Source organism: Podarcis bocagei, assembly GCF_964188305.1.
Source record: "Podarcis bocagei genome assembly, chromosome: 3".
In the NCBI taxonomy this organism is placed as follows: domain Eukaryota; kingdom Metazoa; phylum Chordata; class Lepidosauria; order Squamata; family Lacertidae; genus Podarcis; species Podarcis bocagei.
Window position 1 is genome coordinate 84,290,012 of NC_138127.1, and position 19,504 is coordinate 84,309,515.

Genomic DNA, 19,504 nt, shown 5'->3' on the forward strand with positions numbered 1-19,504 from the left:
GCAGTAGCCGGATGGCTGCTCACAAATTCTCTGCACTTGCAGCTGAATAATTAGCGTAGCACCTATTCATTGGGAGATCTTGTTTATAGTCTCTCATGGTGCCATGCCTGTGCCCACCCAAAACACTGAGAACTATTAAGCAAGGGGGAAAATCACTTCCACTCTGAAATATTCATGACATGTACAGTTGGCTAGAACATGCAAGGCTTTTTTTAAAAAAAAATATGACTACAGTGGTCCCTCGGGTTACATACGCTTCAGATTACATACGCTTCAGGTTACAGACTCCGCTAACCCAGAAATAGTACCTTGGGTTAGTAATAATAAGAATTATTATTTTTATTTATAACCCACCCTCTCCAACCAAGTCCGGGCTCAGAGCGGCTAACAAGCAATAATAAAAACAAATTGAATGAATACAACTTAAAAAACAAGATTAAAATACAACATTAAAATATTGAAACATTAAAATATTAAAATGCAGCCTCATTAAGAACTTTGCTTCAGGATGAGAACAGAAATTGTGCTCCGGTGGCGTGGCAGCAGCGGGAGGCCCCATTAGCTAAAGTGGTCTTCAGGTTAAGAACAGTTTCAGGTTAAGAATGGACCTCCGGAACGCATTAAGTACTTAACCCAAGGTACCACTGTATTTTAAAAAACCCCACTGTCAACTACACTGGTAAAGTTCATGGTTCACGTCTGGATGAATCCTTCCTAATAATGAGTCAGAGTCAAGTTATAGATCAGTTTAGGCCTGGCAGTGGTGTCCAGAGGGCCAGATTTGATGAAGTGAAGGGCCGTGGGGGTCAACCAAAGTTGTTGACCTTTTTTAGGATTGAAGTTGCTGAGCTTTTTTTATGATTTTACTCCAAAGTTGTTGAGCTTTTCTTAGGACTGAAGTTGCTGAGGTTTTTTTAGGATTTTACCCCAGGCAATAAACTGCCACGGGGGCCAAATTTGGCCCCTGAAACGGACTTTGGACATACCGGGAGGGAGTTAATTCTGCTGTCAGAATTCTAATAGTTGCCATGATCAGACAGTTAAATAGGTCAGTATCCCCAAAGGTCAGGAACACGGGGAGGGTGAACAGCGAGTGACAGCAGGAATAAAGGGAGCCCTGAAGCAAATCAAACCAAGCCATAGAAGTGTCTTTGTACTAAGTGTATATCAAGTTTTCTACTCAAACAGCTGTTTAGCCTCAGGGCCAGCTGAAACCCTAGTTGCGAGGTCAATATGACACAGCATAGAATATCAAGATCATTCCCTGGCTTCCTTGATCTCCTGAAGTAGTTGCAAGGCAGAAATGTTTTGTCTACATACCTACAGGACCTGATGTTTGTATCCAGCAATATCAGTGCTTAGCTTACTGATATGTTCCATCTGTTTATATTTACCAAGGCGTGGGGTGGGGAGACAATGTTCATATTCCAAGTACAGAATAAAAAAATACTTGGTGTTAATGACCACACTTTTATGAGGACACAGTCCAAAATGCAAACATAGCTACTTCGTGGTGTTAAAAGAATACCGAGCCACAAACCACCATTTTCTATTTTTTCTTATTTATTGAATTGCTACCCCACACTTCCTCCCAAAGGACTCCGGGACAGCAAGCATATCAGCCTTTCTCCACAGCCTTCATCAACCCAGATGCCTTCAACTACAATTCTCATCCACCTCAACCAGCACGGCCATGCCAGCTACAGCTGATGGAAGCTGTATTTTTCTATTTTGTTTATGCATCTGGAAGGCCCCAGATCAGTGAAGGCTGTCGGGACATATTGTCTTTTAACGGTTTGTTGCATATTACCACATCAAAAATGTACACACAACGTAGTTGAGAGGCTTGCTTTGAAGCTGGGTTTGCTTGGGTGGAAAATAAGGTTATGAAGACAACCAGAACTGGCAGAGAGCACTAGGGTCAACATCAGGTTCTTTGAGGATACACAACATGAGGGACTTAAACCAACATCCAATACAATGATTGCCATAGTAGATTTCAAGATTATAAATACATTGTGTTAAAGCTGTTCGAATTTATACAGAAATTCCAGGAAATTCCAGAACATTCCTCCTTTGCCTCTCAGGGCCCAGCTCCACCTTCCATGCTTGTTGTGAAGGGTTCCCCCAATCCTCCAAAGCAGATTGAGGGAAGCACAGTGGCTGTGGGGTGAAGGGTTAAAAATATACCCTGTCCCCCTTTCACCCACAGCAGTGCCCAATAAGCAGAGCTCCACTCCAGCCCCAATGTAGATGAAATTAGAAAAAAAACTAACATGACAAAGATCCACCCACTTATACCTCAGTGGATCATGCAGACACTGCACATTTGAGAAGGCTCAAATCTGAGAAAGTATGGATTCCACATAAGATAGTGAAAGCAAAATGAGTCCCTAAGAGGCCGTAATGGAGACCCTCAGTAAGAAGATTTTGGACCCACTATTTGTTGAAAGGGCTTCTCCTAGTACTTGAAAGCTGGCATGTTTTAGAAATACTAAGTTTAACTATCCAACAGATACAGGGCCGGCCCAATACATGTTGGCATCTGAGGTGAACCACAAAATGGTGCACCCCTCCCTGCCAGGGAAGAAGGGGTGAGTGAAGAACATGGAGGGAATAAAGATCAACATAGGGATCTCCTGCCCCTGTGGATTCTGCCACCTGAGGCATTTGCCTCACCTTGCCTCATGGGTGGGCCAGCCCTGAACCAATAGCACAACCAAGAATCCTGCCAAGTAATCAAAGCAGAGGGGCCAGGCTACCAAGGACCCTGAATCTCTAGCCATGTGAGCCATTGTTTTTCTCAAACAGAAGCAACCCAAGCTAGATAACAAAGTGGTTTTGAAATAGAAGGGAGCTTCAAAATTAGTTTGAGATACATTCTGGAGGTTAAAAAGAAAAATCCCACTGGGCTAGTACAACCAGCTAAGCAGTTCTTTGGATCCCAGCAAGAGAACTTAAAACGCCAGTTTTTCTAAGCTCAAAAATTTGCCTATAGATTCCCTTGTGAATTGAAATGATGCAAAATCCCATACTGTTAGGTATACATACAAGTAACATGTCGCCAGCTTCCCATTGACCTACAGTTACTTAGATAGCAAATAAGTTTGCCTATTTAAACTATGCAGCACAATTCCCCCTTTTTATTTAATCCAGAATATAATTTGCCAATGTATACCTGAAGTCCCAGGGAAGAACTTGCACAGTCCCAACAGGGAACCATGGTTGTAGCTGCCATTAAGCCCTTATTACAAGGAACACTTGGATTTAAAAATCCCCACAGGCATTCTGCCAGGTCAAACTTATTTGGGAGCTTTTCAGAAGGCAACTCTGCAATTTGGCAAAAGACATAAAACAGGGGATTCAGCAGGATTAAGGTTTTAACGTTAATTCTGGAAGGAAACAAACTTATTTTAAGCTCCAAATGTCATACTAAAGGTATGGTGATTTTTAAAGGTGGCTTTTGGTAGGGTGTCAAAAATTGGCCATTTTAAATTTATATAACGAGCTTAGCTGTAAAGCTATCTCTCTTATGAAAGATGTTCCAGGGGAAGAGATGGCAGAAAAAGAATGTTTCCTTCAAAAAAACCTTAGATTTAAGGTGGGATTCACTTAATGAATAGCAGAAGGGCAACACCTCCCCACCAGAAAAAGTTGTCTGGGTGGGGTTGGAAACAGTATGTGGGGGAAGGGGAGATCATTCCACCTGCCAAGCCAATATGCTTGGGCAAACAGAACATTTTAAATGGCATAACAATTGAATTCCACCTATGGGGGGGGATTTTTTAATTGATGGATTTCTGAAGCATGTGGAATTACAGCTATAGATAATACCTGCATGTTGGTATGTGTCATGTGACAAAGGTATTTGAGAGCAGAAGCAGTAAAGGAGTCTAGAAATGTTGTGAAATGCTGAAAAGCTGCAGAATCATTTAGCATCACTGTGACTAATATTTTCACATTTCCTCCTTCCTTTAAAGCAGAGAGAGATCTAAAAAGATCATTTACTACCAGGCAAGTTGTATTCAAGTGACATGAAGGAAGAACATTTAACAGACAAAATATTTCTCCAATGGACACACAAAAATTTCCACCAAATCAGCAAGTGGCAGAGGCTGAATATGTACTTTCAAGTTTTTCCTTAGCTTCACAAGAGGGCATGAAGCACAAATCTGAGGCCTGATTCATTTGCTACACGATTCAGCAGGAAAAGGCACAATATTATAAACCTGCACACAACTCTAACCAGGTGAAGCAGTAGATAAACATTCACTTTGTGCTCTTGCAATACTTTTATTTGCCCATTACTTTTCACTAACAAACATACAGACACACAAATGAAGAATGGCTGCAAGTACGTGCCTTTGTATGGTCTGGCAATGCTTTTTCTCACCATTCAAACATTAAGAAAAACACAGCTGCATTTTCAAAATGCAAATGAAAAATATCTGGACAGATGAGGATCTGGTTTTGTAGCTCAGAAATCCAGACTCTCAAAAAAAAGGGAAAAAAAGAATGTAAAATATTTCCAGAATATGAGCTTATGAAGCTCCCACATCTGTATTTAAACACAAGAGGTTTCATAAACTAAAATCCTTTCAAGGCCAACAGAAATGGCGAACAGAAACTACAGTATAACACATTCAAAAACTGAATTAAGTATACTGCATTTTGTGCTGGAGGAAAAGCCACCTCCTATAGAAGTGGCGGATTAAAATTTCCAATATATTTACAATAAAAAAAGTTTTAAAATGCTCCTTTAATTCATGCTAATCTGAAGAGCACACCTTCATATAAAAGATGTGTGGATTAATTAGTTGTGCAGCTTTTAATTGGAACTTATTCATACTTGCCACAGTACTCAAGTTCCTTTGCAGCAAAGATCAGGACCTGTTTCCCCCCCCCCCCCATGACACTGGACTCCAATTCCCAGTAGCCCTAGGCAGTATGACCACTGGCCAGGGACAATGGAAGCTGAAGTGCCACAGTTTCCCCATCCCTATTTTGCATTACAGTACTATGCATACTAACTTGGAAGTAAGAAGACCTGCTGCATTTGTTCAAAGGTGCTTATCCCACAGTATGTTTATGATTGCAGTTTTTCTGTCTCTGCTGAAACTGCACAGCTTCCACAAAGGAATGGCAGATTGGAGATCTTAAACTGCACAACTAATAAATAAATAAAAGTTAAGAATCCCACTATAAATAAGTCGCCATAAAATTAACACGTGCCTTCAGCAGAGTGTATGTGTATCTCGAATTCATAGATAAGCAGTACTGCATGATAATGACTGCAAACACGTTACTTCGAGACAGTTCTTGTTCTCTATCTGTCAGGTTGCTTCTGCTTGGTCTAACGTGAAAATTATGAGTATCTGGCACTTCTTTCTTCCATCCTAAATGTTTAATTCAGACTGGCTTTTCGATGCGGTTTTACTCAGTTCATCTTCTGTAGGACCGTCAACTGACATCTGTGAGAAAAAATAAAATTGATGGCTGATTCAATCCATTCTTGACAGGGTTGCCTGGGCTCTGAGGCTACAATAATCGTAATTTTAGGAATCAATAGTGAAACTAGCTTGAACAGAATATGAGTAGGGGGGGCTTACAAATTCTGAAGAATGGAGATATAAGGAAAAAGCAATTGCTTGGGCCACTAATTTTTCCAACTCCTAAAACCAGCATTATTAATTCTAGTATCTGGTTCAGCTGGTGATAATGGGTATCAAAGTGAGCCCACAAAGACAGAAGTGCCTTATATTTTTGAGCTTTCTCACTGAATAAGTTTGAGACTTCTCTAACTTTACGTGGCTTGTAGCTGATTTGGGATAGGCTATTGGATTGCTTGTTTTGTGTGCAGTGTTCTATGATGTTTTGATTACTTTACAGGTGACCATTTTCCTTTGATTAAGATATTACTGAGACGAGTCCATGCAGCTCTCTCTTTTGTAGGTGGATCAAAGCATGGCCATTATAAGCTACCAGTGTCAGAAACACCACAGACAGAATAATTGCCACGCACAGGAAGAACAAGGATATAGTTTGAGTTCCTCACTTGCAGTTTTATAAATCATTCAATGTGTCAACACAAATAGAAGTTATTAATATTGCAGTTGTTGTATAAGGGATTATTATTATGACCGGAATGTAATTGAAACGAATTAAGATTTTGGAACACAGAAAAAAAGAAAATAATCAAACCATCCAATCTGGCACATGGGAGGGCCACTTTAACTAAATTATATAATTCGGTATTTGAATGATTGGTATTAATAGTTGTATTATAAATTGGAATTGTTATAACGAGGCTATTGTTGGACTGTAATTGAAAACTAATAAAAAATTGTCATTTGGGGTGGGGGTGGGGACTACAACTACAAAGCTCTTTTAAATAATGGCAAGCTGAACTTGAAATCTGCTACTCAAAGCAGCCAGAACTCTAATGACATTGTGTTCAACAGTCTAATGCTGAATGCCAGGTATTAGTGGTCGATTATGCCAGCAAATTAAAAGATTAAAACTACTTACAGATTTAATGTCAACACTTATCCCTGAATTCACATTGTGCCTTCGCAAATCTGATTTGATTAAAGCTAAAAGGAGGAAAGGAAAGAAGCATATGAATACCAGCACATTCACTGCAGTGCATATTTTTGCAGGATAAATTCTGTTGGTCTTTAAGGTGCGATGAGACTATTGCTTTTGCAGCAAAAGACTAACATCATGATTGTTCTGCAGACCACATGATACCTGCCTTATTCCTAGCTGTTGTTTCTCAGTCTACAACAGTGATTTTCACACAGGTTCCAGGCTGAAACATGCAGCAGTTAACAGCCCTGGATGCTGAAACACATTTATCAAATGTTGACGAAGGTCAAATTTGACAATGGTGCAGGACTCAGCACTCTGAAAACTTCAGCTTTCATTTAAATAATAATAATAATGTCATGTTTAATGTGCTGCAGGCAGGAAGAGGAGGAGCTGGAATATATAATAATTTATATAATAATAATTTATTATTTCTACCCCACCCATCTGGCTGGGTTCCCCAGCCACTCCAGGCGGCTTCCAACAAAAGATAAAAAACACATTAAAACATCAGTCATTAAAAACTTCCCTAAACATATTGTTATCTTTGATATTAAACACTAATATTGCATATTACTAATTTCCACCTGGCTAAATTGATCTACCAATTTATACACACCCAAATAATTATGAACCGCTAGCCTATAATGGGGAGTCTAGATCAAGCATAGGCAACCTTCAGCCCTCCAGATGTTTTGAACTACAATTCCCATCATCCCTGACCACTGGTCCTGTTAGCTAGGGATCATGGGAGTTGTAGGCCAAAACATCTGGAGGGCCGAAGGTTGCCTATGCCTGGTCTAGATCCAAACTGTAGAAACACAAAGACCAAAAAGCCCATTTGTTGAATGAACAGAAGTAAAGATGCATTCAACTTACACAGCAACCCTAAGCATATATACTTAAATGTACTGTGTTTAATGAGGTTTATTTCCAGTTGACCATGCTGGACATGTTTAAATCAGGATTAAGTTTCACTGCTTCCTGAGCCTTCATGCTCTTGCAGCGGTCTTGCTCATTCAACTATTTAATAACCTTGCTCACATTTTACTTCTTAGTGCACATTTTACTTCTACTGCTATCAGACAAAGGAAGATTTAGTTTTCTTTGTTGTCACAAATGTCACAATAGTTTGGATGGCAGCCAGTAATCCTAATAAGCTTTCTTTACTCACATCCCACTCTTAAATCTTACTAGCTCTTTTTTTAAAAAAGCAAGCTACCCACAGGCCACTTCCTCCTCACCTCATTTTTCCTCTTTTAAAATAGATAAAGCCAGGCAACCAGCTGTTTTTTATCACTTTTATTGATAATCCCCTGCTTTTGAGGACTTAATTATTTTCATCCATCTTACTTTATCATATGGCTGCTTTTATGATACATTGTTGTTCATGTTGTTATTGTTGTGAGACGTTTTGGGTATGTTTAATAGAAAGTCAGGATAGAAATGTTTCAAATTAATAAAACAGAAATAAAATATGAAGGAATCAGGCCTTTGGGATGGACTGCATACTATTCCAGTAAGAAGAAAATACATTTATACCCTAATTTGAGAAAGAAAGCCAACTCGTTACCTGTTAAAATGATACCTATAAACATCCATACGAAGAGGAAGATGTTTCCTGCACGGGGATTGTAATCTGTTGTGAGCTTTCCTTGAATCAGCGTAAAGATAATCCCAAATATCTGTAAACAGACCATAAGAAGGAATTTCAGATTGTTTCTTGATAAACAGTATCTTCACTACAATGCTATCACAGTTAAAACTTGCATGGTGTTTGTTCACAGTGGTTGTGTTGCAGCAGAGGGAGAGATAGGAAACAGGGCAAGGTCATCAGCTCTGCTGAGAGACGAGCTAAATTTTTCTTCACTTTTGGATGGTTTTCACTTGAGCTGGTTGCTGTAAGAATTTTGTATTCCTACAAACTGGTGCCCTAGTTTGCCTTTCTTTCCTTTTCACTTACAGCCATACCTCTTGTTACATTTGCTTTAGGTTAAATCTTTTCAGGTTGCGTCCTGCAGCGACCTGGAAGTACCGGAAAGGGTTACTTCCGGGTTTTGCCGCTTGCGCATGTGCAGACGCTCAAAATGACGTCACGCGCATGTGCAGAAGCGGCGAATCGCAACCCGCGCACAAACAGACACGGGTTACATTCTGCTCATGTTGTGAACGGGGCTCTGGAACGGATCCCGTTCGCAACCAGAGGTACCACTGTATTGCTTGTTAGGTTGTGTCTTTTAGAGTGTAAGCCTAAGGGCAAGGGCTGCCTGCCTTGCCTGTTACTGATTTTATGAAAGCTGAGGTAGGAGCCTTCTCAGCAGAAGAGCCTGCCAGAAATGAATTTCATAGAATCACAGAATTGTAAATTTGGACGGTACCCCCAAGGGTCATGTAGTCCAACCTGCTCAAATGCAGGAATCCTGCCCACAGCCAACCCTTGCTGGGCTCAAATCACCAAGCTTCTGGTTAACAGTCAGATGCACTGGCCCACTGCACCACCTGGGGTAGAGTTTTTCACTTCTGCATTCTCTAAGTATGCTATTTAGAGACAACGCGCCGTATTTTTTGCTCTATAAGACGCACCAGACCATAAGACACACCTCATATGACACACCTAGTTTTTGGAGGAGGAAAACAAGAAAGAAAAAAAAATCTGAATCCCAGAAGCCAGAACAGCAAGAGGGATCTGGCTTCTGGGATAGCCTCTTGCTGTTCTGGTATATGGGATAGCCGGGTGCAGCCCCTCCCGGGCAGCGGGATGAAGGCCCCCCCTGCCCAGAAGAGGCTGCACACGACTAAGCCAGAAGCCAGGACAGCAAGCAGGATCGCTGCGCTGTCCTGGCTTATGGGATAGCCGTGCACATCCTCTCCCGGGCAGCGGGAGAAAGGCTCCCCCAAGAGCCCCACTCCCTTTAAAGAGCGCACAGAGTGTACCTCTTTAAAGGTAGCGCTAAGCAGAGCCTCCCGTCTGCATTTGCTCCATAAGACGCACACAGATTTCCCTTTACTTTTTAGGAGGGGAAAAGTGTGTCTTATAGAGCGAAAAATATGGTATATATACTAGCTATACTATCAATTATGTACCACATTAGCTGTCCACTGATCTTTGTCAATTGTGTTTTCTTCCATTCCACATTTGTTGGTTTTTTTATTTACCCACCAATCTCAGAGATGAGCATGGAATAGTCTCCCTTTAGAAAAGGGAGCCCAGCGCTTCTCCCATCTCTGCAGATCCGTGCAACTGTGCAAGGTGGGGGGCACTCTACAATCCTCCCACAATCCCAGTGGGAAGGTGGCTTGCTGAGTAAACAGCCAGCTTGCACTCCCAAGTTGAAAAGGCAGGGACATGAGGACAGGGAAGCTAGAATAAAATGGGGGAGGGCTGCAAGTCGGTGGCAGAGCTTCTTCTTTGCCAAGTGGGAGGTACGATATTCAATCCCTGCCATCACAAGATAGCAATGGAAATATCCCTTGCCTGAAATTCTGCCGCCAGTCAGTGTGGACAACACTGGGTGAGGTGAACCAATGATCTCATTCGGTATAAGGCACCTTCCACTGCTTTCATTCATTAGCGTTTCTAAATGCCACCATACTGTGCTCATGCAACACGCAATGTTTTCAGCAGGAATACTGCAGACTCGGTGCATCACTGAGCCTGATACTGCCTTTTAGGGAAGATGCCGCAATTTTTGAAAGCACTTTAAATACTAGCTACTGCATCGTGCATCCATAAGGTTCTGCATAAGTAGGTCTATCACGCCCGATTACAAAACAGAGAGCTACCAGAACTCAAAACAGAGCATTAATTATTGGAGCAGATTAGTTTACAAAACATCCCGTTGTTACCTGGGCTGAAGCATTCAGAAGCCCTGAGGAGGTGCCTTCTGATTCAGGGTATGTAATTTCCACAGCAAATTCAAAGCCAAGGGGGAGGTAACCAGTCATGAAGAAGCTGCCATAGAAACCCAAAGTTCAAATGAGCAACAGTTGTTATGAAGACCATGTGTGAAAAACAGCTATTTTTAATCCACAGGAAATACATATGGGCACCGGAAAGCTCGCAACTCTTTTAAACAAAAAGTTATTAGACCCAGTGAAATCAGGTGGTTTAAGTAACTTAAGTCCACTGCATGGCTTAGATCAATAACACCTAAGAGATTTAATTTAACCTGCATTATAATACATCAGTGCATTTTATTAATCTGTGGATCCATACCCTAGCACTCCGCCAGTCACAAACACAACAACGAGGTGTCCACAGTCCAAGGTGAATGTAAATACAACCATCCCAACAAATGAGAGGATGTACACAACTAATGTAGTCTGCCTGTAAACAGAGTAAGAAGAAAACACAATGCTGTCAAGTTCAGATCGCATCAGTATTATTCTTTTTGCTACAGTTTAAACCAAGCTACTTTGCAGTTCAAACACACAGGCACAGCAATACATTTCAGTGACAACCTGTCACTTCCCTGCTTTGTCCCAGGACAGGCTGTCACAGTCTTATGCCACTTGGTCAAAATATTTTTAACATACCTTCCCGTCTCTCAGGATACAGACAATATAAAAACCACAATAAACACCAATAATATTAGCAATGCAGGAATGCAGTATAGTTAGGCAGGGCCTAGGGACAACTGATTATCTATAGAAATGCATGCCATCTCAAAGAGCTCTCTTAACCTGTCACTTGAACCTATCCTGAGATCACCTTCTGAGGCCCTCTTTCATGTGCCTCTTCCTCAAGAGGCCCTGAGGGTGGCAACAGGAGAACAGGCCTTCTCTGCAGTGGCTCCCCATCTGTGGAATGCTTTCCCCAGGGAAGTTCACCTGGCACCTTCATTATACACTTTTAGGCACCAGGCAAAAATGTTCCTTTGTAATCAGCCTTTGGTTGACCTGATTGACATCCTATACCAGGCATAGGCAAACTTGGCCCTCCAAATGTTTTGGGACTACAGCTCCCATCATCCTGAGCAGGACCAGTGGTCAGGGATGATGGGAGTTGTAGTCCCACAACATCTGGAGGGCCGAATTTGCTTATGCCTGTCCTATACCCTTTTAAAATGTGGCTCTTTTTCAGGGGGTGTTATTGGGTTATTGTTCTTACTTTGATTTTATACACTGTGATCTTTTCTGTGAGCCACCCTGAGATCTCCAGGTATAGGGCAGTAATGTGTTATATATATCTCTCTCTCAAGGAAGTCTGGCAAGTCCCTCTTGGAAGGGGCTGACACACTTTAGATTATTGGCATGAAATTTATGATATTTAAACCATACAAAAAAGAAGCTTAATAGAGAAAAAGTGTTAGCTACAAGTCACACCAAAAATACATTGACCACAAGCCCGCATGCAAATGTTGATCAGCTTGGGTTGCGGTAAGCAAAAAATATTTTTGTACCTTAAAAGTTAACTTGCATGCCGTTATTCAAAGCTTAAAATTGTCCTGCAGCACATAATCTACCCTACTTCCTGACATTCCAAGCTCCCTTTATATGTTGAGTTACTGAATTCCGCTTATTTATTGCTTCAGTACACCTTTCCTTATCATTTAACATCATCGTTAGTTCCCGACAAATAATTCAGTAAACAAAATAGGGGGCCCATAGGAATCTGAAATAGTTCACTTAATATTCTCTTTACCATTCTCTGGACCACACTTCAACCACAGGCTTTCTCACAAAGCTGCCGCCCACCACTGAAACAACAGGGAGATATGAGGGAAGGCCTCAAAAAGTAATGGGGAGGCGGGTTATTTACTAATTTTCCCTTCTCTAATGGTGGGAAGTTCCAGATAGCTTTTGTAGCATCCATTTACTTTGGTGAAGACAGCACTAGATATTTTATTTTTGTAAAAAAATGAAACAAAAATCGCAGCCCACGTGCATTTAAAACATGTTAAGTCATGAAGGAATAAAAACGCGGCAGCTACCAGATGTAGGCCAACTTAAAATCAGCATCAGTTCAAACTCCAAAATTCAGTAAGTTCCAAAATAACTAAATCCATACCATTCACCCCATAATTATGGTAAAGTAAGCCTTATTCTAGGGACGTTGGTGGCACTGTGGGTTAAACCACAGAGCCTAGGACTTGCCAATCAGAAGGGCGGCTGTATATTAACCAGCAAGGGTTTTAGCTACTATCGGAAGTGTTTTTTAAAAATCAGAAGGTCGGCGGTTTGAATCCCCGCATCGGGGTGAGCTCCCGTTGTTCAGTCCCTGCTCCTGCCAACCTAGCAGTTGGAAAGCACGTCAAAGTGCAAGTAGATAAATAGGTACCGCTCCGGCGGGAAGGTAAATGGCGTTTCCGTGCGCTGCTCTGCTTCGCCAGAAGTGGCTTAGTCATGCTGGCCACATGACCCGGAAGCTGTATGTCGGCCAGGAAAGCAAGATGAGTGCCACAACCCCAGAGTCGGCCATGACTGGACCTAATGGTCAGGGGTCCCTTTACCTTTAAGCCTTATTCTATGGTTTCCCACTCGCACACTTACTTGTATGTTTTGGTGTAATCCAGCCACAAGCCACAAATAACTGAACCCACCATTCCAGCTACCACAAGAGTCAGGCCGATCCTTCCTGCATTCACTTCTTCTCCCTTGGAATAACATTGTTGTGTAAGTATCTATAAGCAGCACCCACTTTACTACAGTAAATATGTGCATACAAACTTATTAGAAAAGCCAAAATTTAAGTAAACGTCGCTGCTGTAGCTAAGTGTAAAAAATAATTGCTAGAGCAGGCTTCCTCAACCTCTGCCCTCCAGATGTTTTGAGACTACAGTTCCCATCATCCCTGACCACTGATCCTGCTAACTAGGGATCATGGGAGTCGTAGGCCAAAAGCATCTGGAGGGCCGAGGTTGAGGAAGCCTGTGCTAGAGCTTTTCACAGATGGGTTAATCCAGACTATAAAGACATTTCAATGTACTCAAATCAGTGAAATAAATGTTGGTAGCAGGAGGCAGCCTGCCAGCGTACTGCACAACCAGAGTTTTTTATTGCTTCCGATTCTAACAGATCCCATGACAGCTTTAAAATCAGGCTACTTGCTTATAAGCACAGTGATTTTAAAATGTGTTTAATGGTTTAATTTGAAAAGGCAGTGGAATGGTCCCCCTCCCCATATATTGTTGTTGTTTAGTTGTTTAGTCGTGTCCGACTCTTCGTGACCCCATGGACCAGAGCACGCCAGGCACTCCTGTCTTCCACTGCCTCCCGCAGAACAAAAAAATCACAAAAGGAACAAGCAGGTTCTACTCAAGTATTTAAAATTGCAGCGGATTTGGGAGATGCTCTCAGAGGCCAGAAGATGAACTACTTGTTACTCTTTAAGACTTCCCCAAGAAGCTCAATCCCCTCTTTTGTGGCTATGAATATTACAGAGATTCTACCCTTTCTTCTTATGTGCTATTGCACTATCCCTTAGTTTGCAGCCAGGAAACTGCATCAAGGCATGACACACACATATAATCACCAATTTCTTAGGTCAGATCTGTTCCAGCGCTGAGCAAAATGACCCTCTCAACCCTAATTTGACAGTGATAACTGAAACAAGCATGACATGAAATTCTTTAAGAGAATAAATTAATCAACAGACATTCTAGAGAAACTTGCCTCATAGTGAGTTATTATCATTTGGTTTAGTAGAGTTGAGACTGAATAAAATGCCCCAGTCATAATTCCTGCAATGAGAAATAAGACTGTTTAAAGTACTGGTATGGTTACTGAAATTAAATCAAGCAAAATTAATTTTTATTTTTTAAAAGGAGAAAACTTGAATCATTGGTATCTGAAGGCTAAAAAAAACAGCTCTATCACTTCATATTGTTTTAGTTTATTACAAACATAGCATAGTTAATTAATCTGTATAAGGCCATAATCTGATTAGACATGTAAGCTTTATTTGAGTACATGAAAAGTGAAAAAAACACCAGTTTAAAGTAAGAATGACACAGTTCTACTGAACTTTCAAAGAAGAATTTTATATTGAACAATAAATCTTTGCTGCCACATGTAGGCTAAATATATTTGTATACATGTGGTGTGGACTTTACAAAAGTTTTTTAAAAGATGTGTGAATCTACTAAAACATTTTTGGAATAGTTAATGAAAATATCAGATACTACCTAAGTATTCAGCAATATTAATAGACTCTAAATGGAACTGATTGTACAGAAAAATTTTAAATGAAGAAAATAATTGTTGAACAACTGAATAAACTATATAAATACATTGTTATATTGTCATCTGCTTCTTGTCACCCATTTTTATCATTTAAAATTGATAATGGTTAGATTTTATTGATTTATTTTAAAATGAAATAGTACATAGTAGCATAAATATTTACCTCCTAATATATGAATCTGTAGTAAGGTACGTGTGGGGGTGGCGTTACGCAACTATGTTATACAAGACACATGAAAAGAAGATGCTCAAAATACTCACCATAACTGATCAACAAAAGAATAAAAGGAACATTTCTGAACAGGTTGATCATTGATTGCTTGTAGGAGTAATTATCAGGCGAGACATCCAGAAGAACAGCCTGAGACTGACTTGGGGGATATTTAGGTTTTTCCTTAAACACTAGGAAGAAGGTGACACAGACATAAAAGTTTTGCAAACCAGCTATTGTTATTCAAAATATTAATTAGCACCATGCAAATCATGAGATGAGGGTGAGGTCACAGGGTGTACCGTTCCCATCATTTATCTAATCTGGCCTTTCCCAACCTGGCCCCCTCCAGATGTTGTTGGACTACAACTCCCATCAGCCATCACCCCCAGCCAGCATGACCATGGTTAAGCATGACAGGATTGGTAGTCCAGTATAGGGGGCACCAGGTTCAGGAAAACTGATCTACACACACACACACACACACACACACACACACACGCACACACTTATCTGAGAAAGAGACGATGCTTTAAGTGTTTTCCCAACTAGCAGAAGTTCTTTGATTCAAGTTCAATCTGTTCTTTACGCTTCTTCTCATGATTTCCTTCGCTGTCAAGTAGTGCAACTGTTTATTTTCATTGCATCCAAAGTGTATACTTTTTTTCCTATTGAAGTTGCTAAGATGTTGCTCTGGGCTCTCAGCTAGTGTAACATTTTATCCATTTCCCCCAGTTCTCATTTCTAACTACCGCATTGAACTTGTACTCTTTTAAGCAGAGCTTTGATTTACTTGCTTCTATTCCTCTTCAGTTCAAGCTCCTTCTGTCTGAATGTCCCCTTTATCTATGCCCTATTTCTGAGAGACGCACCCCCCAAAAAAGAAAGGCATCCAGGTTGCTGGCTTTCAAAGTAGAAGCTGGCAAGATTCTCACTGCAGATACTTTCAAATACCTAGTACGAAATGAATTGACCAGTAGGACTGTCTCACAGCAGCCCAGCATAAACTTTGGAATTTTCTCCATTCCTATTCCCGGAGTTAAGCGAAAAAGATAAATCAAACTACACTTTTTTATCTGCAGGTAACCCTAGAAAGGAAAATGGTGAAGCAGCTATAGCCATGAAGGCAAAACTTAGAGCAATGTGTTTTAGAAGGGGCGGGGGAGCGGGGTGGTGGTTAATGGAATCAGGTAATAATTTCGTAACTAGGCAAAAAGCATTCCAAACAGTATTTTTTATGTACTGTGAAAATATTTACTCTCTTGCTATTTTAACTGTTTTCCAATTTAAACATTTTTTAATGGATTGGAATGTTTTGTCAAGCATAGCCTATCATAGCTGTCAACGTTTCCCTTTTTTAAAGGGAAATTCCCTTATTCCAAATAGGATTCCTCACAAGAAAAGGGAAAAGTTGACAACTCTGCGCCTCATCTATGATATTTATATAGCCTTTGACGGACTTGGATTTGCTTTGTTTGAAAGCTTTCTTCAGCTTTTACAAAACTGCTTACAGATATGTTTTACTTACCCACTGCTGCTAGTATAAAAAGGAATGTGGATACGGCTGCCGTACCATAGAACATAATGCGGATGTTATGTCCCATGAGGTCCATGTCATCGGGTGTGTTTGGAACTAAAACTGGTGGCAATAAGAAGCCGATTGCTGTGCCCAGCTGTAAAGAAAAAGCAACCTAAATGAGGTTTGGTAATTGAAACATGCATATAACTGCAAGTAAAGCATGTTTGAAACCAAAGTGTTCCTTCATTAACCTGAAGGGGAACAGGTCCTGGTGGATTTATTTACACTTATAGTGTTTAAATAGTGCATCATTACTGAATTAAAATGCAAGGCATTTATCAGTAGTAACAGAGAACTTGTGCGATCCCAATTCTATTGGTATGTTTCATATAGTGCTATCCTATATTAGCATTTCTGTAAGGTGCAGCCTCTCTCTGAATATTGGTGACAATCAAGGCATTGGCTGAAATTTCTTATCTTGAAATATACCAGCGTCTCTATTTTATTGATACTGCAATCACTGGAAGTGTACAGCTGAATTTCTTTACCATTCTCTGTCAGCAGAATTAATTGAAGCACATGGTTTAACTGCAAAAAAAGCATTAGATACTTCGTGCCTTTAGTTCAGAAATGCTACAGGCAAACATGGAAGCTTTGTAGTCAACACCCTTTTAAAATTGTAAAGCTGTTGTCTGCTTTTACAATGTTTTATCTTTTGTATAATTCAGAACAGTTCTACATTAAGCTGCACAGGATACCATTATTGGGGTGGTAGGCAGACTAATGGAAATGAGACCGCTACTGCCTTTAGTTTCAAAGTCTTTCACAGCTCATGGAGAAATGTTTTAAGTTACGATTATATTGAAACATCATTCTCCATGGACGAAGCTGCTTTGACACACCACTACAGACAGGGCTTTGCTTGTCATCAACCTGCAACTAACTACAGTGGTACCTTGGGTTAAGTACTTAATTTGTCCCGGAGGTCTGTTCTTAACCTGAAACTGTTCTTAACCTGAAGCACCACTTTAGCTAATGGGGCCTCCTGCTGCCACTGCGCCGCTGCTGCACGATTTCTGTTCTCATCCTGAAGCAAAGTTCTTAACCCAAGGTACTATTTCTGGGTTAGCGGAGTCTGTAACCTGAAACGTATGTAACCTGAAGCGTATGTAACCCGAAGTACCACTGTACATGGCACAAACAAAACACACTGCTAGGCCTTCCCACCCCACCCTCATCACAAAAATTCTAGCCCTTTCCATTCAAGATTCCCTCCTCCCTTAGAAATGCATGATTCCTCCAGATATTCTCCCGATGAGCATCCCTCCCTGACACACCCCTGTCGCAAGCATCTTCCATTCTACATCCTCTTACCTGGTTGCCCAGAACAGCTACAGCACAAGCAGTGGACACTTCCTTGGGCCCGAACCAGACAGAGGCAATGCGGGAGGGCAACCCCAGAATAAAAACCTGGGCTACGGAGCACACAATCTGAGCCACTAACGTGACCGCATACAGGTTTGGTTGGACGCTGGTACACTTAATCCAGGCACCCAGGCAGTTGAGTCCAGATCCCAGCAAGGCAGTGATGCGAAGCCCCCGAGTGTCCAGCAGCCAAGTGGCAGGGAAGATCAGGGGGATGTACGTCACCATATAGGCCATGGACAGCCAGTCTATTTGAGAGTTGGAGACGTTGTAGTAACGGGTGAAGACACTGGTCAGTATACTGTACTGGATCCACTGGAAGGCGTTCACCAGCGAGTACAAGCTGAAGATGACCAGCACTACCAGCCTGCGCTTGGACAGCCGAGGGATAAGCTTCACTTCCGATGTGGAAGCAGGGAGCATGGCTTCTGCCTCAGGGTGCTCCTCGGATGCAACAGCTCTTCCAACCTCCACATCGCTCACTGACACCAGAGGTGCTGAGCTGCTGCTCCTTTGTGTCTCCCTGCCAGGGAGGCACCCGTTCTGGTGCAGGGGAGGCATCAAGGCTACCTCCACAATCTCCCCACCCTCTCCCTCCTCTCCGCCTTCCCCTGCCTCTGACATGTCAGCACCATCGCCACCCATCCTCAAGCCTGGGTCTGTTTCCTTCAAGCCGGCTTCCCTGAACACACCCACAGGTCACACACAGGTGATCTACTGGAGGCCTCCCCTTGCCCACCCAGAAAGCCTCTCCCCTCAGTCACCCCCCCAAAACACACTCTCCTATCTTTTGCCCCACAGATACACCCCAAAACTCCTACTCTCTGCCCCAGACTCACACCCCCAAAACACACTTTCCTATCCTTTGACCCACCCACCCACACAAAACACAGCTACACCCCAAAACTCCTATCCTTTGCCCCAGACCCCCCAAAACACACTCTCCTATCTTTTGCCCCACAGATTCACCCCAAAATAAAGATACAGCCCCAAAACTCCTATCCTCTGCCCCAGACTCACACCCACAATCCTTTGATGCACAGATACTGCACACAAAACACCCCCACACACTCCTATCCCAGGCACAGGCAGGATTATTCCCCGTCCTCCAAGGGACTAGCCCCTTTTATTGCCTCTATTGACCCCCCCCCCCGCCTCACACGTCAAGGTCGCCTACTCGCCACCTGTCCTGCCTCAGGTTCGCTCCCCTTCCCAGCCTCCGACACAAAAGAGGATTTGCACGAGCGCGCACCCGTCCCTGCCCAGCACACTCGCTCGCTCCTTCGCCCAGGTCCTTCCCCACCCAGCCAGCCCTCTTCTGTCCCGGGGGGGCTCTCGCCTTTTCCCCGCCGCCGCTGCCACTCTGCCCCGCAGCACGGAAGGGCCAGGAGGGCTAAGCAACGGACGCGGCGCCCACCCTCGCTCCGCAACGCTTTCCGCCCCTCTAGCAACTCGCGGCCGGCTCCCGCATGCGCACACGGCGCTCGCCCCCCTCGGCAGATACGCCGGAGCCGCTTCCGCAGCCAATGGGACGGCCGGGCTCGGGGAAAGGGGGCGGGGCTTGGCCCATCTCTCCA

The 19,504-nt window shown here is 42.3% G+C and overlaps 1 protein-coding gene across 2 annotated transcripts; it reads right to left on the reverse strand.

The window, feature by feature from the left end:
- Positions 1-4,273: 4,273 nt before the first annotated feature.
- Positions 4,274-19,401, reverse strand: FLVCR1 (FLVCR choline and heme transporter 1). 2 transcript variants are annotated; one of them, XM_081186016.1, is made up of 11 exons: positions 18,987-19,401; positions 17,877-18,741; positions 16,512-16,656; positions 15,034-15,174; positions 14,203-14,270; positions 13,081-13,184; positions 10,805-10,915; positions 10,435-10,540; positions 8,162-8,273; positions 6,529-6,593; positions 4,274-5,471 (listed from the first exon to the last, which is right to left on the reverse strand). In XM_081186016.1, the coding sequence occupies exons 2-11, from the start codon at positions 18,570-18,572 to the stop codon at positions 5,397-5,399; spliced, it is 1,623 nt and encodes a 540-aa protein (XP_081042142.1). In that variant the 5' UTR covers positions 18,573-18,741; positions 18,987-19,401; the 3' UTR covers positions 4,274-5,396. The 2 variants fall into 2 exon arrangements, with proteins under 2 accessions (XP_081042142.1, XP_081042143.1); XM_081186017.1 differs by having other exon boundaries at positions 13,081-13,180; positions 14,199-14,270; positions 17,877-19,401.
- Between the last annotated feature and the right edge of the window lie 103 nt (positions 19,402-19,504).